This window comes from Xyrauchen texanus, chromosome 18, assembly GCF_025860055.1.
Source record: "Xyrauchen texanus isolate HMW12.3.18 chromosome 18, RBS_HiC_50CHRs, whole genome shotgun sequence".
In the NCBI taxonomy this organism is placed as follows: Eukaryota; Metazoa; Chordata; class Actinopteri; order Cypriniformes; family Catostomidae; genus Xyrauchen; species Xyrauchen texanus.
Window position 1 is genome coordinate 11,858,145 of NC_068293.1, and position 23,664 is coordinate 11,881,808.

Consider the following 23,664-nt stretch of genomic DNA (forward strand, 5'->3'; position numbering starts at 1 on the left):
GCTTTGGGCTAGATCTTGTCAAGTTCCTATCAAATACCTTTGATTTTAGAAGTAGTGAATGTGTAAGGGTAATGGTTATGGTTAGGGAAAGAGTAAGAACTGGAGCTGCTGATTTAATGTGTTATTTTATTGTGAATAATTATAAAAGTTAATATAAAAAAAGAAAAAAATAGAATGCAATTAATCAATAATTGAAACCGCTTTCAACTGCAAGCATATGTTCTATGATATGGGAATAAAACCAAAAATATACTGATTTATAAAACCACTTTTGTATTGTCTGAATATTATTTATACAGTATGTATAATATAATATACTCTACATAATGCTGGAAAGAACAGCTAAGACCTGCATGAATTTCCGTGCCAGTCCAAGCTGGTTTAGGATAGTAAGGTCTAGTTAAACAGCATTGTCATTCTGATGAACTGGTGGACCAAATAAGATATGTTGGTTGAGATAATTAAGAAGCCTGAAAGGGACTCCAGAACCCCATACTGAGAACCTGCATCAAAACACAGCATTTGTTTTTTTCAAAAATATACTATAAAAATAACAAACAAATATGAAAATGTGGCTATTAGAACCATATGCATGTTGTATCCAGACAGCCACCACTAAAATAAAACACACTACTGACATATACTTAGCATTACACATACTTTCCAAACAATAGCCATATGCACAGGTTAAATTGGTCCAGAACGGTGTTCCTAAACATTCGATTACTAAAAGAAGAAAAAAATGCTTGTTTGTCAATCCATTCCGTTTCTTGTATTCTCCAAATGTTATTTTATTTTGATCCATTTGACACATTCTGTCTCTAATTAGAGAGTGTACTTATTCAAAAATATTTAAAGTTCATTATGCTTCGCTATAGACTGTTGTGGACTCTGGTAGAGACAGCATATTTGAGAGTGGCATGAGACTTCGCACCCCTGTATCCAGACACGCGTTCCGCTTCTGTATTGCACCGTGGCCCGATATCAGTTTAATAGAAATCATGTAGATTCAACTGCTCACCCTTTTCTTAGATCCACTGATATGCTGTAGCGATTTTGCTTATTTTATCAAAAAGCTACATACACAAAGGTGTTTTGAATCTGGAATCAATCGCATCAAAAGCGGCACCAACATAGACCAAAAGACCATTTGAATTATTATGAAATGTATATTTAGACACCCCTGTATTTTATTAAAACTGTATTCTTTAAAATACTCGGGGCACATCAACCGATTTTAGAATTCCCCCACCTCCAAAATCCCAATTTAACCCCTGGCCATATAACAGGCTAAATGTCTCGCTATGGGATTATCTGCCCATAAACACTCTTTGCAATGAAACAAAGAGCTGGCATGCATGTTAATTACCTCTCTAATAGGCTTTCCATGTTATCCTTTCACACTAAACACATTCATAGATCCACTCCACACATGCTTCAGTGAGATGGTTTATTCCTGGAATTCATCCTAACCCCCCAGTTACTGGACATTTAAATCACCATTATCACTATAACCCTGCCTTGTTAAAAACAAGAAAGCATTATGGAAAATGCTGGCAGAAAAGCCAAAGCAGGAACTACAGCAGGATTCCATATAGTGTACAGTTAAAAAATACAGATCAATGATGTGGCAAAGTCTTGAAGTAAGAAATTTCAATAAAAATAAATAAATAAAAATAAAAGGTGGTGTAACTGTCCAGAGATTGTCATAAAGCAAAAAGTGTAATTTAGTTTTCGAAATTCCTAACTAAAAAACAAAAGTATTTAAGTTACTGTACAGATTTTTCTGTTTTGGAAGGAAATTGGTACTTCAACACACCAAAGTGGCATTCAACTGATCATATAGTCAGGACATTACTGATGTAAAAAACAACACCATCATTATATATCAAATCTAGACAGGCCCCATTTCCAGTATTTCCATATTTTCCTTGAGAAATAATGCTAAATTGCTAATTTGCTACTAGAAAATCACTTGCCATTATATCAAACACAGTTGAAAGATATTTGGTTCGTTAAATGAAGCTTAATATTGTCTTTGTGTTTGTTTTTGAGTTGCCACAGTATGCAATAGACTGGCATTTCTTAAGGTAAATATTTGGTCAAAAATGGCAAAAAATAAACTTTTTTTCTCTAGAAACTTGTCAGTCAATCATTGTTTTGAGGAATGAAGGTTACACAATACTTGAAATGGCCAAAAAACTGAATATGTCATACAAAGGTGTACACTACAGTCTTTAAAGACAATGGACAACTGGCTCTAACAAGGACAGAATGAGATGTGGAAGGCCAGATGTTTAACTAAACAAGAGGATAAGTACATCAGAGTCTCTAGTTTGAGAAATAGATGCCTCACATTTCCTCAGCTGACAGCTTCATTGAATTCTACCCCCAATTGGGCTAATCCGCCGAGGAAAGGGATAAGTGCAGTGGGATGCTGCAATTCGAGAAAGAGAGAGAGAGCCACACGCAGCTGCCGTGTGTGTTTTTCTCTCTCAATAATAGATCAGCATGGGGCAGAGCTGCAGTTACAAATTATTGGTCCCTGTACACAATATATTCAGTTGGTCCCTCCTGTTAGTTGTCCAAGAGGGGGTGGGTGCTATGGGGTGTGGACAATTCTTCAAATCAATGTGCGCTGCACGCCGGGTCGGGTGTGGGCATAATAGGGCGGGCATAGCCCTCCTAGATTTTCCTTGTGCCCCCCTGAAGATCTGATATCATTCAGACCAACGGCAAAACACAATCAAGGAGGACCAATCCAAGCAAAATCATCAAACAGGAGCACCCTCTGGTCCCACAAAAATATAAACAGTTCCCACCCGATCAACTAACGATAAAATGCCCACCTAAAGATCACATCCTAGTAGTGCCCTTGCCTGGAAACAAAGTCATGTTTACAAAGTCTGGCTGACACATAGGCCACATCCACACTAATGTGTTTTCATTTAAAAGTGCATTAATTTATGGTTGCTGACAGTTCCATCAATGTGCGCTGCCCAATGGCTTTCGCTTTGCTATTGAGCGCTGTATCTGTGTTTACAGTATACCCTTATCTTCCACTGCCATTCTAGTCTGGATGAGTGGCATAAACATAGCTAAATTAATTACATTTTAACGAGGGGGCTGGGTAGCTCAGCGAGTAAAGATGCTGACTATCACCCCAGGAGTCGCAAGTTCGAATCCAGGGTATACTCCAGATAGGTCTCCTAAGCAATCAAATTGGCCCAGTTGCTAGGGAGGGTAGAGTCACATGGGGTAACCCCCTCATGGTAGCTATAATGTGGTTTGTTCTAGGTGGGGCGTGTGGTGAGTTGTGCGAGGATGCTGCAGAGAATAGCGTTAAGCCTCCACATGCGCTATGTCTCCGCACTAACACGCTCAACAAGCCACGTGATAAGATGCGTGGATTGACGGTCTCAGATGTGGAGGCAACTGACATTCGTCTAACGCCACAATGAGGACATAGAGCTCATTGGAAATTGGGCATTCCAAATTGGGGAAAAACATTTTTTTAATAAATAAAAAATGCATTTTACATGAAAACACATTAGTGTGGATGTGGCCTAAGTGTCAGCCAGACCCAGGCAGGGGCACTACTAGGATGTGATCTTTAGGGGGACATTTTGATCATTAGTTTGATTAGGTGGGCACCTGTTTATCTTTTTGTGGGACCAGAGGGTGCTCCTCAATGTTTGCTGTTGATCCAAAGGACATCAGATATTCAGGGGGGCACAAGGAAAATTTAGGGGGGCAATGCCCCCTCTAGTATCCCCCACCCTCAGACCCAGCCATGTTTCCAGGTGGACTGGTAAATAACTGTGCACACTGACTCCCGAAAGCTGGGTATCAGCCAGCCAATCAGATTGGAACTGAAAATTTTATTCAGTCCATGCCATTGTTTGGCACAATATGCATCAGATGGAGAGTGAACGGTCCATGGACTACAGACAAACACATTCACTGATCACCTTCATTAAAACAGCAAACAAAAGAATGAAGACATTGAATGTCATGCAGATGCACAACAGCAACACTGGCATAAATATTGGCTATTTATTTATGCCATAAATGTAGCTCATCTTGAAGTATCTCTAATCCACTGATATTACCAATGAGTCTTTTTTGGACTCAAAGCCTTTTAATAAGTATGAGTAAATGACCACCATATCGGTCCCGATACAGACCAGTAATGACACAGAATTGATGTATCCAAGTGCACATTAAATATCTGGTTCCCTACCCTTAATCACTGTCACTCTCTCCTAATTTGTGTTCTCTCTCTTTCTTGTGACCTTGAAAGGTCAGGACTGTAAATCTCTTCGTTCCATGTGTGGATTAAAGGTGCATACCATTTAGGAGACAGCAATCGACATTTCGCTGTCTCATAAGCATTCCCCAACCCATCACACACAAACACCATCGCAAGAGGCTCTCCCAAGGGATTGTGAGTAAGCACTTATCTTGTCTAGTGCCAGCCTTGATTTGCACCTTGTTGTCCAACACTGTCAAGGAAGACATCCAGACATCCAGAAACACACACACACACACACACACACACACACACACACACACACACACACACACACACACACACACACACACACACACACACACACACCTGCTGACCTCTTAACAGCTGTCAATATGGATATCTGGCACATAGAGAAGAGATATACACAAACAGAGACACTCGTCTAGACTCAGATGACGGAAAAAGACACTTGTCAGGCCCTCATTTGAGGTCTAAGGGATCATGAGAAGACAAACCTTCTGAAAAGACCATTACAGCTAGTCACCAACATATGTTGTTTTTTTAGCTATTGGTTAGTTTTGAAATGCTACCTTGTAAAAGCAAACTGAAACGAGGAGAAAATGCAACATTTTAACTCCTGTTTTTGATGTGGAAGGACGAGTCAACTGGTTAAGCAATTGGTAGGGAAAACCATCTCAGAAAGGTGCTGCTATGTATTAAACATTACGCCACAGTGCCCAAATAATTTACCTCATACACCATCCCTATAGAGTCTAAGTCAACAATGACATTGATTGAGCCAAATCCAGACCAGTGGTTCAATGGCTCAACCCAACTGTGCACAAAGACTCCTTTGTGTCTGGAGCCAAGGGTTCAGCTAAGGAGAAAACACTCCCTCTGTTTCACACATCAACCTCATCTGTTCAATTCAAAAACACAGCTCACACAGTAGATGCAGCTACTGGGAATTCTGGGCAGGGGGTGGTGGAGCACACGTGACGTCTTAGCCTTTAGACAAACATTCATCTCTCTCCAAAACACTAAAACAACACAACTCAGGGTCTTGACAACTGCTGCTTTATTTCACGCTACTCTGTTGATATAGAGAAAAAAGTAGACATATATAATGCATATGGCACACCAAGCTATGTGTCTGGGTTCAGCTCCAGGCATGACTATCTCCAAAATAACACAGCTCTGTGAAGTACGGCCATGAAAAAATGCACTAATGTGTTTTCAATGAGCTGATTTGTTTCCCCACAGACAAATCATCCTCATTTGACCTTGCAGCTCGACTGACTTCTCCGAGGTCGTACGGTAAGTATCCAAAATGATATATTGCATCCAACTTCAACTTCAAGTTCACTTTAAGTGACATATAGAGTTAACATTGGCAGAGTCGGAATACTCGCCCGTCTCGTTTGGAGAGAAATACCTTCACTGCGAAAACAGAAAGAAGAACATCCTGTCAGTCATTAAGTCTAGAAAGGTCATAGCCCAAGGCAGTGCCATGACAACAGGGATCCGTGGGATAGATCAGTGCGTTCCCCTGTATGAGAACACTGAGACCACATGAACAATGCCTTCATTTTCACTGGTCTGTGGCTCCACAGCAACACCAAATCAAACCCAAAGCAGAGCATTAGAGGGTTTAGGAAGCACAGACTCTACCCACAACTCTGAATAGACTTTAAGTGGCCAGTGTTTGTGAAAAACACTTTTAAAAGATGTGAGAGACCGTTTCAAAAGGGCACATATACATGTGGCCTAATTAAAAGGGTAATTATATGCACATCATTATTGTAATCATCATAATTACTGTTATCATGTAACATCTTTTCTGTTTTCTCTTACCTGTTCATAACCATTCCTTTGGAATTCCTCAAAGCCAAAGATATCCAGGATGCTTATCTCAATGGCAGGATCTCTGTCAAAACAGACAATAACACATTTTTAAGATTGTTGGGGGGTGGGATGAGGGAGAACAAACTTTACCATCTCATTTTTGTTGATCTGAAGGCATCAATTTGTCTCTGGAAACATTTGAAGTACATTTTATATGCAACATTTTTACTTAAAAAACAAACAAACAGTTAAATGTCACTAACAAGAAAATAACAGCATGCAAACTATTTTTCCAAAAAGTAAATGTGGTGTCAAGTTATGTAAAGAACATTCTGTCAGATTTTACTGTTTGTGGTATCAAGACCATTTCCAGGTGAATGTGCATGCGCTTTTGTCTCTACACACATAACATCAAAAACACACAACCTCAGCTCAAAGCACATCTCTAAAGCCTGAAACATACTTTATGCAAGTACTGTATGTGAACACAGATGCTTTTAACCAAGCTAGGTTGATTTAGTGTGTTGATGAATTCCAAAATGTGTCAGATCACAAACCATAAAGCAATGCAAGCATGCGCTCCATTGTCAGCATTGTTACAAATGGGACTATTGCTGGCAGTTTTGTAATTCACGTCTTGGATTTTGCTGAAAAGGTCGATATGTAACTCTATCACACCCTTGAGCACTGAAGTGTGTTACCGCTAGAGCAACACAAGAGTGCACGTTTAAGATGTTCAATTTTGCGTACTTGCAGTGCAATAGCCAAGCATTCACGTCTGTGCACTTGCGTAAGGTTTGTGGCCTAAAGGCACGGACATACATACATTACATGAATACAATTCAGTGGGCGAAGGTGCGTAGGTGGATGTTGATCGTGTTTGAAACCAGAAAAAATATAATTGTCAAATACCCCTTTTTAATGCTGCATTTTATACTTTTAAAAGAGTTCAGTTAAAATCTCACAGCTAAAATGATATCCTTGTCCATTGTGAATATTCAGTGTAACGGTGTACAAAACACCACCCACACAGAGGTCACTGCCAAACCAAGCAACTTCCTATTGGTCAACGCAGCGATTTCAGGAGAAATCCGTGTGAGGAAATTCTTCACCACAGGAAGTCCATTGTGCGAAATTCACAACTGCGCAGATTCCCATTGAGATGACTGCAGACTTTTGCTGTGCAAATGTACTTGCGACCGCACCTTAAAGGAATCTTCCGGGTTCAATACAAGTTAAGCTCAATTGACAGCATTTATGGCATAATGTTGATTACCACAAAAATGTATTTGGACTTACCCCTCCTTAAAAATAAATGCACAAATCAAGGTTACAGTGAGGCACAATGGAAGTGGACAATTTTTGGAGGGTTTAAAGGCAGAAATGTGAAGTTTATAATTGTATTAAAGCAACTGCATTAATTCTTCTGTTAAAACTCATGTATTATTTGAGCTGTAAAGTTGTTTTTAAATAATTTTAGGGTTTCTTGACATTACATCATCATGGCAATGAAGTTGTAAAATTGACTACAATTTTTACACAGAAAAGGTTAGTAATTGATATATATTGTTTATGTCTTATGGCTAAACTTTTGAAAAAGTGAGTATTTTAACATTAACAAATTGGCCCCCATTCAAGTCCATTGTAATTGTCTCACTGTAACCTAAATGTTTTTTCTTTCTTTTTTTTGTGGTAATCAACATTATGCCACAACCGCTGTCGACTGAGCTTAACTTGTATTGAACCCGGCATATTCCTTTAAATCATCATGATGGCAGCTATCATGCCCTCACTGACCCGTAATGAACATTCTCATGTGCACGTCAATGTACATTAGCCTAATCCAAAACATCTAACACTAAAGTGCTGACCAGGACAAACCAGGTCCAGTCTGCTTTGCCCATTTATTGATCATGCATCTGAATGTCCTCTTGTAGAGCCATTTATGCGTGACACCCTCATTTCCTTACAATGCTAAACCTTTCTTAAATAAATTACAAATGGATTTTTCATTGTGTGGGTGTGTGATTACGGTAACACAACTGGTCTCAACTGGTTTTGCTTCAGGACTCAGATTTGACTTCAAGTGTAGACCCAACACAGTAAAAAAAATTTTTATAATCAAAAAAAAAAGTTTGATAGTTCAATGCCCTTGGCACATTATGGTCCGCATGAAGCACGTACTTATCAAAATTGAACCCCTGTTTAGTGTAGTCTGGGTTGTATTTTTAAACTGTCATCATTTTGTACATTGAATTTGAAGATAAATAGAGCTCAAGTAACCTGTCCTAATTTATTTAGCTTCTAGCAAGTGACAGATGGATTTGCGGCAAAACAATCTCAAACCAAAAAAAAAAAAAAAAAGAGTTTGATTGAACGCAAACCATTCATGTCAACAACAAAACATATAGGAAGTGTTTTCTCCTCCCTATAAAAAGTTGATATGTCTATTTATTATTATTACTTATTATCCTAAGAATGCACAATTAAATGGTTACTTACATTTTGTTATTTGTATTAGTATTGTGCTATCTGCAAAACCTTCAATTCATTTTTGGGTCACAACCCACCAATTAAAACCACTGATTGAGTACACACCCTAAATTCAGTTAATACAGCTATTAAAGAAGCTGCCAGGTTCTATGGTTTCCCGAAGTGCATGTTTGCACATCTTCAAAGGTGAAAATACGCTCACTGTGTGTTCCTGTGTCTTTTAGAGCACAGCGAGATGTATGAAAATGTGTGGAATGATGACTCACTCTCACTTATCCAAGTGTGAATACGCACATATTTTGAGTACCATGAAAATGTCTCTCTGACGCTTAACGTCAGATGCCCTATAGAAGAAGTCACATACTGTATAAGCTACTTAAACTATTCAAAAACTTCACTGTAACCCCTTGTTTTGACTGATGTTCACAAAACAGAAGTTCTTTCAGAAGCACTTGTTGCCCATGTGCTACTGGTCACAGATGAGTATGTTTAGTGAACTAATGAGATGTATAATCCAACAGGTAAGCATCATTGAAATGGGACTATATGTAAACTTAAACTTAGGGATGTTTCAACATTTACACCAAATCCAAAAACACACATAATTCAGTCTTCCAACACACTTTCAATAACATAATCTCCTTTATTCAGGTCTCTCATTCATGCGAAGACACTTTCACATACATAAAGGACAGCATGGCCACATAAACACACATGCACATTCAGACGCATGCAGTACAAACTTACCCATTGCTCTCCTCTTGGCCTTGGAGGTATAAGTTGATGTTATTGACCAAGAAACTAAAGAGTCGTCCATACAGAGCTTTGGCCAGGAGGTCTCTGTGATGGTTGGACATGTCAACCGTGTGGCGCCTTGTCATGACATCACCTGAAGAAGAGCCACGAGTGACCGTTTTTACATCGTTTTCCCCACTGGCCAATAACTAAAGGAATAGTTCACTCAAGAAAGAAAATAATGTACTTATTCTATTGTTGTTCTAAATCCACATGACTTTCTTCCATGGAACGCAAATGAGAATATCATGGCCATACTTTTACTTACAATGAAAGTAAAAGGGGACTGGTCACACTAAAACAAATACAAAAAAGGACCATAAAACTGGTACAACCAAATGTTTGCCATTATTCAAAAGACCTTATTCACACCATCTTTGATATTTAATAGGAATGGCAATGAGGCAGTGAGGGATAGATGTACAGTCTCTTCAATGGGGAGTACTGCAGTTTAAAGTGTTTTTGGATTGTTCTGTGGACAAAACATTGAAAGAATATCTTTCTAAGCACTTTCAGTAGCCAAAAATAAATAAATAAAACTCCAGACAACATGAGGTGTGGAACCTCAGATGTGATCAAGGAGCTTTTTACAGCTTTATACCATATGCGTCATTGAAAAGACTGTAAGTCTGTCCCTCACAGCCTCATTGTCATTCCCATTAAAAATCAAATATGGTGCTACCGTGAATAAGGTCTATAATAATCTTAGCTCCACTGTAGCTCTCAAATCAAATAGAACAGTACGTTTCTCAGTAAATAAGGACATAAACAAAGCTCTATGGCTTTAGAAGAATTGACACATTTAACACAAGTTATATGGACCACTTTAAAGATACTTTGATACGATGGTGCTTTTTTGTCATTTTCAAGCTTGACAGACCCAGTCCCCATTTACATTTATTATATGGCAAAGAGCAAGCAGGATATTCTTCAAAATGTCACCTGCTTTGTTCCTCAGAAAAGAGAAAGTCATAGGGGTTTGGAATAACATGAGAATTATAGAATTTTAATTTTTGGTTGAACAACTTCTTTTAACTACCTAAACCAGCAAGGTCAACCTCACTCAACTTCACCAGATAAGATTTGCTGGTGAAAATTTTGGCTATGCTTGACCACAAGATAAACCAGCATCGAATCAACAAATGTCAGTCTGGATCAACAATGAAAAGCGTGCTGGTCTAAGCTGGACTTTTCCATTGGGTTGGCAACACATAATCAGTAGCGATTGCAGAAAAAAACATCAAAACAGCCAATGTGTGCTCAAAACAACAGGGGAACAGAAAGGAAAACAAACAGGAGACAGTGTGTCACATTTTGACTGAAAAACAGCACATGTGGGTGGCTGAAAAACAAGCAGCCTATTGTTGGACGTGCTAGTTAAGGAGACATGGCACATGCAAATGGGGAGGACCCACAGAGCCTGGGCTTCGATGATGTGACCTTTGATGATGTCAGACACTGAATCACTGCATTTGCTATGCCATTCATGGCCAGCCACAGTGTGTCAACTTCCAGATGCAGACATTGTCAGCACTCAACCATCAATCAGTGCCCAGTGACTGACGCACATCAGACATGCATTCATCTGCAGCATATAGTTGACTACACACACATGCACACAAGTGTGGCATTGTAACCATCCGATTTCTCTCTGGCATGTTTACTTGTTTGAGAGAGACCATAAACAAAACAATAACTAACTAGAAAAGACAAGTTTGTAAAAAGAAACCTGGAATGTTGATTTAACAAAGCCATGTCTGAAGGTTTAAACAAAAGTTGTGAAATCTGAATGACATTTAAGATTTACAGACAGGCAACTAAGATGTTGCCAGAGTGTTTCTAGAATGTTGTTAAGGTGTTGTGGGTCATTGCTAAAGTGTTGCGGGGTGGTTGCTAGGGTGCTCCAAGAAGCTTTTCAAGGGCATTGATGGGGTGTTGCTGGGTGGTTGCTAAGGCATTCCTAGTGTGTTCTGGGTGGTTGCTAGAATAGTGTTAATTTGTTGTGAGTGGTTGCATTACCAGGGAGTTATGGGTAGCTGCTAGAGTGTTGCTTGGGTGTTGTTGCCAGGTGGTTGTAAGTGTATTGCTAGGTTTTGTTGCTGGGTGATTGTTGGGTGGTTGTTACTAGGGAGTTTTAGGTGGTTGCTAGAGTGTTGTGAGTAGTTGTTAGGGCATTGCTAGGTTGCTGTAGGGTGTGGTAACGTTATTGTGGGGTGGTTGCTAGGGCATTACTAGGGAGTTCTGGGTGGTTTCTAGAATGTTGCTAGTTTGTTATGAGTTGTTTCTAGGGCATTACCAGGGAGTTCTGAGTGGCTGCTGTAGTGTTGCTAAGGTGTTATGAGTAGTTTGTAGGACATTTTTACATGGTTGTAAGGGTGTGGTTAAGTTATTGTGGGGTGGTTTCAAGGGCATTACTTGGGGGTTTCTGGGTGGCTGCTAAAGTGTTGCTAGGGTGTTGTAAGTGGTTGCCAGGTGGTTGTTACTTGGTTTTTGTGGGGTGTTTCTTACTGTGTTGTGAGTATAGGTCTGTGCAGAGTGTGCTGGACATAGGCCAGAAACAATAAATCAATTTTCTAACACTGTTTTCAGTTACCTATCATGTTTTACAATGCATGCAATAATGGAGAGTGTTTTTCGAAAACACTCCGTTTTCAGTGGAGGCAAATGCTATTCCAACGTGGATAAGAGTCGTAAACAAGGATTCCGAAATTTTTATGTTATTGTTAGGGATTTTAGAAAAACCCTAACCCATGTTTGTACAACAACAATGTGTTGGCTTTGGCAAGTCAAATTAAGTAAGAAAAAGCAAGCATCACTGAAAAGGAGAAGGGAAAAAGAGAGAAAGAACGAGAGAGACAAATCACAGACAGACAGAGATATGAAACAATGGCAACATGTGTGCAGGTCAGAGTGTTCTCTTTGGCTGAATTAGGTTAACATCCAGACATTCTAACATGTGATTTAAACACATTTCACACTTGTTGTATAATGCCAAGCAAAAACACAAACATTCACTCAGTCTAGACCTCACAATAGAACTATATGTTTATGTCTGAGGATTCTAAGTGAGGAGGCAGCTGTCCAAATGAGCTCAAATTGAGCCAAATTGGGCTCATCAGTAAATGATCGTGAGGTCAAATGCTCTAGGCCACATTCATTGATGAGTCTGTGACTGGGCAAAGGCCATTCCATCTCAATAGCTGGGTTTCCATCAAAAAGTTTTTAAAATCTTTTTAAACTTATTCCAAAAAATTACACTAAAATAAATACAAATTGTTGGGCGCTTTCATCCACTATGTCATGTGCATTATCTCGAGGGAGCTGCCTTGTCATGATGGAGCAGTTGAATGACCTCCTTGCTTCGGGGAGACTTTTATCTGCAGGACTGGAGCAATTGTACTTTGTTTAATTAAATGCTGCCAGGAGACACCACAGACTAAATGTAATATATGATATATAGATGGCTGAAATGTCTGCGATGCCATACGCTGCCAGCCACTGCATACATGGGAGCGCCTACTTTCAAAACTGTCCTGGCAGATTGTGAGGACCCACTTTAACGACTAGCTGTGAGATAAACACTTCTGAACTTCAAGGGCTATGTTCACAAAATTGTGTGCCCAGGTCGGAGCTTTCGCTGGGCCAGTTATCTCAAAATATTGCACACTCATAACACTTGCACAATTGGTCAAAACACGTCATTATTTTGTGAATAAACTGTTTCCATCCCCTTAATGAGCATTTTAACTAATGTGAAACTCTAGAAAATCCAGCTCTACCAAGCGCATTACATTTTGAGATTTTATTTGTTTCCATTCAGGATTTCTTATGCACAATTTCAAAATGCGCAAAAACATAGTTGGATGGAAACCCAGCTAATGAACAGTGTCAGCAGGCATCCCAGGAATGCCATTTAGTCTGTGTTAAATGAGTGTTTGGAAAGTGGAAATCAAAGGTCGTACCTTTGAAATACTGCACATCAGAGGTGAGGGTGGAAGCTAGATCCTCTGAGTTCACCTGCAACATTCCAGCAACTGCAGAAAAACACATTTAAATGAAGTTGAGTGCTGAAAGATTTATAATACAATGGATAGTTCTGACTCTGTCCATGTTTGAAGCAATTGTAAAATAGTCAAAATAGGAGCACCCATGATCACACATCAGTTTAATTATATATTAATTTATAAAAATCACTGCTTCCTTTAAACTTCACTTCAAGCCAATAAGCCATGAGAGGCTGTGCATTACATTGATTTACTGTGCAAACTCCATTTGAAATCTGAATCATAGCTAAATTTATATTTAAGATGTGTTTTAAGCACTGAATCTATCAGAAACCCCAGCACTGTCTGCAACCACTTTTGCAATCCTTTACATCCCCCCATTTTCATAAGCTCGCAATTTATGACAGACATCACAGTTGGCTTGCGTTCAGCTCAAGATGATTTGTTGGTTCTCGCTTGCATAAAGTTTGCATTTCCCAACTTTCTTATGCTTTCCCCACTTAATCTCCTTAGCTTTAAATCCCTCAGTCTAGCTCCCATACAAAATACATTTGGAAGGGCAGACCCCATCTACATGTCTTAAAATATTATGACCATACGTTCAAAAATATAAAATGCAACATATTTTTTATGAGTTGTTGCATTGTACTTATATTTAAAGTACCTGCATGTAATTTCATCTGTAATTACTGTTCACCTTATATTTAGCTGGTCCGCCAGCTAGACCAGCACTAACCAGCACAATCCAGTTTGGACTAGCATAGAAATTCAAACAGGTCTTTGCAGAAGGGAAATGCTTCTGCTCAGTAATATGGTCCATTAGCCTAAATGCATGTGCTACTGTAGATATTTAAACTTAGCATGTTAATAAAGAACCTGAATTGATGTGCATCACAGATGTGCATCACAGCTATTTAACAGTTTCAAACGTGGCTTATCCTATCAGATTTCAGAGTCAGAAATCAGAAGTTTAAAAAAATGATCTGATGTAATACATTATACATACACAGACTTGTTTTCTAATGTGAGTCTAACACATTCATTTGCTTTCTGTTATGCACTTGTAAATCACAGTAGATGCCAAATACAGTGTATAACAGGGCATGTTTACATGTGCTGTCATGAGGCCCACTTTAAACTGTGATCTCATGTATCCACAGCGACGGGAACCTCATGTGAAAGTGTATGAATCTGTGCTTGTACATTTGTGCATGCTGACGTCACTTGTTTACCCAGTCTTTCAGCATTATGCGTGTCATTATGTAACATAGAGGGCAACGAGTGGCGATTCTGTTCCATCCCACTGCATTGCAGGGCTTAAGGAAACAGGTGACCCTGTATTTGTATGTGGCTGGAGAGTGTGACAAGCACAAAACCAGCACGAGAGAGTGTTTATGCACTCGAGTGTGCTGTGCATTAGAGAGGCAGGGAGAGATTTCCATTGCGTGCTGAGTGATTCTTCTATTAGGCCATGCTAGAACTGATGTAAACAACCCAGGATGGCGTGTGACACAATTCTTGCTGCGTAGTCACCAGCCCACTTTCCCTCTCCTTCCCCGAGTGTCTGGAATCAGGTTTCCTGGTGGAGGAGATCTCCCCCCACTGGCAACATCCTGCAACTGCACCACTGACCTCTATCCAGCTGCTGCAAGTCGGACACAAACGCAGTGTCAGCATCAGTCAGGGCAGTGAAGCGCAGATCTCCCAGGTGCAAAAGAGCAGAGAGGACAACAAACAAATTCTCCACTTCCTGAAAGAGACAAAAAAAAAGTGCTGAGATTCAAGCTGGATAGAGGGCTTCTATAAAACAGAAAACAGGCCTTTAGAGAAACAGGGCTGCAAAGCACTTGCAAAGCATCATATGGAAGTAAAAAATGGTTTTAGTTAGTAAATAAAACATCAAATGTGCACTCAGTAATTAATGTTTGTGTTTATATAGCACTGACACCCAGTGGTGTAGACTCAGCATCATCACATAGTTCTGTTACTGACAGTGCTGGGTAGTAAAAGATTACATGCATTCTGGGTTATGTAATCAGATTATAAAAACCAAGTACTTGTAATTGAATTAAATTACATTTTAAAATACTCGTAATTGGATTACTTTTTTATAGATTACATGATTATATATTAAATAAGGCAATTGTAGTAAATTGCTAACAATTTATTGATCATTCTAATCATTCCCTTTTTCCATTTATTTTATGATTGTTTTATTTTGAATGTATGTTCATAAATGTTTGTAATGTTGATGTTTATTGCACTTAAAATGAACTTGATGTCTCAGTGTTTTGAATTGGCAATGCACTGTCATTGCTGTTCGATTTAGTGTTTATTACATTCATTTAATGTTTAATGCACTTTTTAAAAATGTCTTTTTGTGAGGCTCTTTTTGTTGGTAATAAATAATGGAATACATTGGAATTTTCTTCCTCTTTGTAATTTTATGTTAAAATTATTATCTTACTCAAATGCATGTGACAAAATAAAATAGAATTAGGTTGAAAGTAATCCAAAAGTAATCCACAAGTAATTAGATTACCCCCACAAAGGTAATCTACAAAATTACGTTACTGATTGCATTTTTTGTCATGTAATTTGTAACAATTTACAAGTAATCCGCCAATCACTGGTTACTGGTGACACAGTACAAATGTGCAATTTGCAGTAAGCCAAGATTGATTATTTTTGCAAATGAAAGCGTACAATTACAGAGGATAATCGAGATAAATTGAGTAATATTTGGCTGGTCATGTGATCTCAACATAGCAGCACTCGTGAATGATCCCCCAGCACCACAAGCTGAATAATGTAGCTTTTTCTTTGAAACAAATGTGACTACAGCCTTCATCTCAAGTGTGTCCATAATATTTAAAAAAACATTTGTACAAGTTTTGAAAGTGCACATGACCTGAAGTGTTTGTCACAGATATGCAAGAAAAAAATAAAAATCAAACAAATCAGTTACATAGCCAATGTGGAATACTTTTGGATAGTAAATTATCTTAATTTACCCACCACTGGTATGTATGTTAATGTTGGACCCTGTTTGTGTTTAAGAGAGTGATATAGACAGTATGTGTGTGCTTCACTATAAGGTAGCGGTAGATACACCCAGAAAAAAACTAATAAGTCTGATAGAGGCTGTCAAATTGTGCATGTGATAATGTGTGTGTGTGTGTGGGGGCAGGTTTAAGTGGTTTACGAGGACTTTTTTTCAGATTACAAACTGGTAATTACAAGGGTATTATGCTATAAATGTGGTTTATGAGGACATTTTTAGTGTCCACATAATTCAAATCGTTTAAAAACATACAAACTATGATTTATTGAAAATGTAAAAATGCAGGAAGTTTTTTGTGATGGTTAGGTTTAGGGTTAGGGAATAGAATACGTACAGTATACAACTTATTATGTCTATGGAGTCCTCATGAGGATAGCAGCATTAACATGGGTGTGTGAGTGCCATTGCAGGTTGTGTTACACTGATGGGATGAGTGAACAATCCTTTAATGAAGCAGATTTACAGGTTCCTGGTAGGATTAGAACACTGTCTGGCTGGAGGTCAGGTGTGTGTGTGTGAGAGTGTTTAAATGTGTGTGTTTGAACCAAACACACAAATCTGAACGCATGGTTTAGAACACAGTGTAACTGTGATATTATATACTGTACCCCTACAATAACAAAATATACATGCAACTGATTATTATACCCCCTGTGTTAACTAAATATCCATGCATGATGATGATGACAGATATATATAGATTGACAGACAGACAGACAAATACGTTGGGGTATTTTATGAGCTATAATAACACAACGCACAGGTTGATTCAGGCAAGTCTGGCCTGAATGTGCATGCCAGTCTTATGTTGTATTATTATAGTCTGAGTTCAGACATACTGTAATAAGTTATAACTAGTGAATTAAATGACTGTACATGTACTGTAAACCTACATAAATCAGAACAACATGTCTGAAACTGCTGCCAAAGCTAGAGTCATACATACGCTGTCTCTCTACATATGGAGTCACTTAACCCAGACCTATTTTCTCCTTTAGAGAAGACAGTTAAGCATACAGTCTAGTGAAGCTATAAATAAATGTCTTGATGTTGGCAGAAGAATCTAAAAGCTAGTTATATACGTACATACAGTAAATATCAAGCAGTGGAACCACCACTTCGGATGCTACAGTTTCCAACAATATAAAATTAATGACTATGTTTTGTTATTTCTCCCCCTCTCTCTTTCTCTGTCTTACAAATACACACACAACCTTGCACATACATATACTTAAACGCTACACTGAAAAGATAAGCAGTTGATTTTATCAATGCATTTGTATGCATATGTGTGCATGAGGATGCATGTGCTATTGAACACATTTGTACCAGTCTATTGAAGCCGAGAGAACGTAGAGCCTGTTTAAGGGCTGATAGCTTCTCTCTGCTCTGAGGACATGCAGCAGCTACTGCTGGAGTTTCACCTGGAGCTGCTGTATTCAGATACCTGCAATATCACACACACACACACACACACACACACACACACACACACACACACACACACACACACACACACACACACACACACAGAGATGACCATCAACATGAGTCAAGAGACATGATTTAGATTTTAATGAGATTTAAACAACTGCTTTTGGACTGGTGGGTTGTGACTGCAAAATGGGTTGCAGGTCTGTTCTGATAGGGGAAAACCAATGCCAAATGCATATATGTAACCATCCATATATTCATGCATACTTATTAAATAAAACTAAACAGGCTTATTAAAACACTTCCAATACATTTTATCATTGAAATCGTCATGGTTACTGTTGTAACCTCCGTTCCCCGAGGGAAAGAACAAGACGTTGTGTTGAATGAAGTGACACAAGGGGTCTTCCTGGGACGCCAAACATACCTCTGAACCTGAGAAAAGGCCAATGTCAAGTTGGCAGACAGAATATGCATGCCCCGCTCCAGACATACGGGTATAAAGGGAAGCGGGGCAGTGAGTACCAGTCAGGATTTTGCACTGAGGAGCCGAAAATAAGGTACGGCCGTTTACAGTGGTAGGTCTAGTGCTGTGGCAGGAGGGACACAAAGTCTCATTCCTTCCATCGGGGAACAGAGGTTACAACAGTAACCATGACGTTCCCCTTCTGTCACTCACTCAACACTGTGTCGAATGAAGTGACACAAGGGGTCCCATCTAAAAACGTCACGCACTGACCGTGTTACGTGAACTGTCGAGACAGGTGCAAGCAGGCTACTGCGTGCTAGAGGCAACTGTGTCGGCTGCATATAGCCCTCCCCAACCCCCCCAAAGAGATGTCACATAAAGAACTTAGGTTCACCGCACCCCTGAGGGGGGGAACAGGTGCTACATGACTAGCATGGTAGCAAGCCCGGCAGCAGTGGCCTTTTCTCTCACTATGTCACTCACATAGGACGTGAAGCAGCTGGGGCTTAACGCTATGAAACGAGTCGGGGAAGGCGGTCTTTCCCGGTCCTATTCTTTCAGGTGGAAAAGACCCCACAGAGGCCACATCCTGCCCAGTCTAGGGTGAGGTAACATGTGGCAAATACACCACAAGGGTTGTGAAGCCGTACATGGGAAATGGCGCGGTGGTAGGTCCAGCCTAATGAGGGGGGACTGTACAGCACGGTGACCAGGGCAGCGGGGCTGCCCAAGGGAAACACAGGTCCACCGACAGGGGGACCGTACCGCAAGAAATACATCATGGGGAGTTTGCCTGAGAAGAGAACTAAGCCCATGGAGCCCGACCCCAGTACAGAGCACCTGTGACTTGTAGTGGGTCTGGCCGCAAATTGCTCTGCTGAATTCGCCAAAGCAGACAAAGAGCTGCTCAGTACATCTAGAGATCTGCGTGCGGTCCAAATAGATACGCAAAGCACGTACCGGACACAGCAACGAGAAGGCTGGGTCTGTCTCCTCCCAGGGCAGATTGCTTGCAGGTTCACGACCTGGTCCCTGAAGGAGTCGTAGGATCCTTGGGCACGTAACCCGGTCACGGCCTAAGGATAACGTGAGAATGTGGTTATCCTTAGGCCGTGAACTCCAGGCAGGTGTCGCTGACAGAGAATGCATGCAGGTCCCCAACCCTCTTGATGGAGGCTAACGCAATCAGGAGGGCCGTCTTCAGGGAGAGAGGACCACAGAGAGATCGCAGGAGGGAAACAAGCTAGGCCGGGGAGGGTTCAGTCTCCGGGCACCTTTTAGGAACCTGATAATCAAGTTGTGCTTACCTAGGGACTTGCCATCTACTGCATGGTGGTGGGCTGCGATAGCAGTTACATACACCTTCAAGGTAGAGGGGGACAGCCTCCCCTCCAGCCTTTCCTGCAGCAATGAAAGCACTGCGCACCTCTACGGGTCTTCGGCTCGAGGAGATCAACAATTTGCAAACAAGTGCCCCTTTAAGGCGTAAAGTTGCCTGGTGGAGGGAGCTCTGGCTTGGTTGATCATGTCTACGACTGTAGGTGGTAGATCCACTAGATCTTCCGCATCCCGTCCAGGGGCCAGACGTTGAGGTTCCAGATTTCTGGGGGCAGGTGCCAGAGGGTGCCCTGTCCCCGAGAAAGAAGATCCTTCCTCAGGGGAATTTTCCAAGGAGGTGCTGTCACGAGGAGCATAACATCCGAGAACCAGGTCCGGGTGGGCCAGTAAGGGGCCACCAGGATGACCTGTTCCTCGTCCTCCCTGATCTTGCACAGCACCAGTGCAAGAAGGCTCACTGGGGGAAAAGCCCAGTTGAGAACTCGCAGGTCCAAGATTGGTCGCAACCCGCCACCTTTTTGGGTACGATGAAGTAAGGGAGGTAGAGACCCTTCTTCATCTCAGCTGGAGGGATGGGCTCTATCGCGTCCTTGAGAAGCAGAATCGTGATCTCTGCCCGTAAAGCACTGGCTTTTTCGCCACATATGGAGATGGCGCGAATACCGCCGAAATGAGGCGGGACTCTTTCAGGCAATGAAAGCGCTGTCGAAGCGCCCAGGGGCGTGGACTGCACAGCTTGCAGAGAAAGAAAACGCCAGCTGGAAACGTGCCGTAGATACAACAGCAGTGCTTCTTGCCAACAGAGGTGAGTGAAAAAGTGGTGAACTCAGCTTTGCTGTTACACAACTGTTCGGCTCCAAAGAAAAATTCTGACAGGCACTCGCTACCCCGCTTCCATTTATACCCGTATGCCCGGGGCGGGGCATTCAAATTCTGTCTGCCAACTGGACATTGGCCTTTTCTCAGATTCAGAGGTATGTTTGGCATCCCAGGAAGTGTCACTTCATTCGACAAAACATCGAGTGAGTGATAGAAGGGGAACAAAGGTTGTGCATGAAGGTTGTGCTCACTTGCAATATACATGGTTTTGTATGGTGAATTATTGCCTGCTAAGCATTACTGAATAATAAACCAATTAATATATTAATGATGTTTGATTTTAAGATTTTGCATTTTGTTTCCTTTTGAACAATAGACAATTTTGGTACAGTGATGGATCAGCACATGATGTACAATGTAAAATCTGGGTGCTTAGGTGAAACCAGTTGAAATTGAGAAGCTCTGATTTAGACATTATATTGGCAATACCACCTTGTGTGAGCATTTAGTCTGGGTCTGCAGATCTAAGTCATGCTTGAAATGTTCAAACTCTCACCAGCATACTCAAAAATTCAAGTCAAATAGAGGTGAAATTTTAATTTTTAACGACAAACTTTAACAGCACTGTGCATGAGTTGCTGAGAAACTTGGGGTCACAGAGAGTTGAATTGTGTTAAAATAGTTAATAGCATCACTTGAGATTAAAGGTGCACTCAGTAATAATTTAGCTGCCTTTTACTCATCCCATCGGTCTCAGTATTATTTGAGGTTTTGGACTCTATACTGACACTTGTTGTCCTGGATACGAGTGCTACCGCTTAACACCAAATATGTTTGTTTATCTTCCATTTAACACTATGCATTAAATATGCATTTGCATGCATTCAGTAATTTGTTACATTTGAGATTTAGTTCAATTCTACAATACCTACTGAAAATATATTTTTCATGTGCAGTTTATTTATTGCCATTTTGTCCAATACTGACAATTTCCTGAACACCATAAGCCATGCATTTTGTAAACCCTATTTAGTACTATGTTTTACAAATAAAACATATTATTAGTATAATCATACACATTGGCCTGCTGTTGATTGCACTGCACATGAAATGAAATGAACAAACCAACTGTGCCAACTGCACATTGTGACGTTGAACGAGGTCATAAATCCGTTTGCTGCATTTGTGAATGTGACAAAGCATAAATATAACTTTAGCCTAACTAGTCATTACAGATCACATAAAACTTCATTGAATCTGGTGTTATTATGAAATGGCTATAATTTATTTTCCTGTGTACTGTATTTCCACTTACATTTATCTCTGCAAATTCCATGGGATGGTGCTCACGGAGATGGTGCTTAAGGTTAGAAGTGTTTCCCGCCTGAGCTAATACTTTTTTGTGGCAAACTTTACAGACTGGGTAACCATCAACAATGATGGTGCCTCGTGGGTCTTTTACATAACCAAGTAATCCCAGACAGCGGACCTAAACTTCTGTGGCGGCAGAAATAAAGTTTCAGGCTCGGACATGTCTGTATGTTGCGCTCGTTCTGCACTCATGATGCGCTCCGCTCGAGCTGGACTACACCTGCATGTCACCTTTAAAATTGAGTGACAGTCAAATGCAACATGAGGAAGGTGCAATATACAGATTTGGTTTATCTAGCCAAGTTTATATGATGATGTTTAATATCGCAGATTCTGTCTTAAACTGATTAGGATTTTAGAAAAGTTCTGAAAGAATTTGCCTTTATCTTCATGCAATAGCGTCAATTAGAAGATTTCAACGGTATGATAACCGTCCATTTTAAAACCGAGGTATATAGTGAAACCATTCCATCCCTAGTGTTTATATATATTAGGGTCGCAGCGGTATACTGGTTACCACTGCATGAAAATTAACGGTTTTCGTATCATGTGCATTTGCTTATCTATGGTATTGAGAAAAAAAAATGCAACTGGACGGAGAATCTCACCTGCTCTTGCGCATCACCTTTCCTTCTCAACTGCCTGTAAGACTCCTCAACTTTTGCCACACACACATGCATCGTGGCGAGAAGCGAGGTGAGGGTTTCTGACACAAGTGAGTATGTGTGTGTGTGAGTTAGAGCAGTGTTTCTCAACTGGTGGGTCGCAGTTCTATTCGGACTGGGTCGCGGACAGCAGGAAAAGAACAATGTCATGGTTCTCCCATTGAAGATATTGGCCGCCCAAGTGATCAGCTAATTAGGACTGCCGAGGCAGATTTAATGATAATCTCGCAATCAGCTAAAGACTTCTCATCTGCACTTTCACACGTGTGTAATGGAACCAGCTTGCGATCATGATCTGTTCTTCTCTCTGGCGTGCACATGCAACAACCGGGCTTCCCTTGATATTGCGGAGCACAGACCTCAAAACTGAAATGACCAATTTCAATTCAAGTGAGACTTTTCTAGTTTAAAGTGTTACGGAGGAAGTCAAGTTGAACCTTTCAAACAGTATACAGACCCGACATGCCAAACAGCACTAGGAGGAAAATTACAACTCTGTGCTATTCGCTATTTACATTTTTTTTCATTATACACCATAACCTTTACAAAATAGTTTCACGATATTACATGAGTAAAAGTAGCTGTTTTTTTTTGTTGTTTTTTTTTGACAAAATGTTATACTTTCATATGAAATAGTCTAAAAGTTAGATTCTATTAGAGTTCATTTTATAACAACAGTGGAAGTTTTAGTTAAAGTTTCAAGATGTGTTTCAGCTAGTATTTATTTTTTCATAAAAACTATAATTTGTTATTATTATAATAATTATTTAAGACTAGCTACACTGACCTAACCATGGTAATGAGGAGCCTTTCCTTCTGTGTAATATGTATGTTCTGTTTGAATGATGTTTGAAATTAGGAAGCAAATGGGATAATAATGGGCTCATATATGTAAATATGCTCTTCAATTGTTAAAAGGGGGGGAGAGAAAACTTCCTGTAGATTTTGTTTTTGACGTCAACAACAAAATGAATGTCACTTGATGCATGTCTTTGTAAAAGACATGAAAACCATGAACAAAACCATGATCAAATCTATGCAACATAAAAGGAAATGCGACCCAGGACACAATGCAAATATAATGGTACAAAAATATGTTAATAACTCAGTAC

The 23,664-nt window shown here is 40.1% G+C and overlaps 1 protein-coding gene across 1 annotated transcript in view; it reads right to left on the reverse strand.

Annotated features, from left to right (window-relative positions):
• Positions 1-23,664, reverse strand: part of LOC127658586 (unconventional myosin-XVI-like) — a 288,117-nt gene that overhangs the window by 77,105 nt on the left and 187,348 nt on the right. The window contains 5 exon segments of the mRNA XM_052147955.1: positions 6,110-6,182; positions 9,341-9,482; positions 13,351-13,422; positions 15,025-15,142; positions 17,786-17,903. Of these exon segments, the coding sequence (XP_052003915.1) occupies positions 6,110-6,182; positions 9,341-9,482; positions 13,351-13,422; positions 15,025-15,142; positions 17,786-17,903 (523 nt within the window).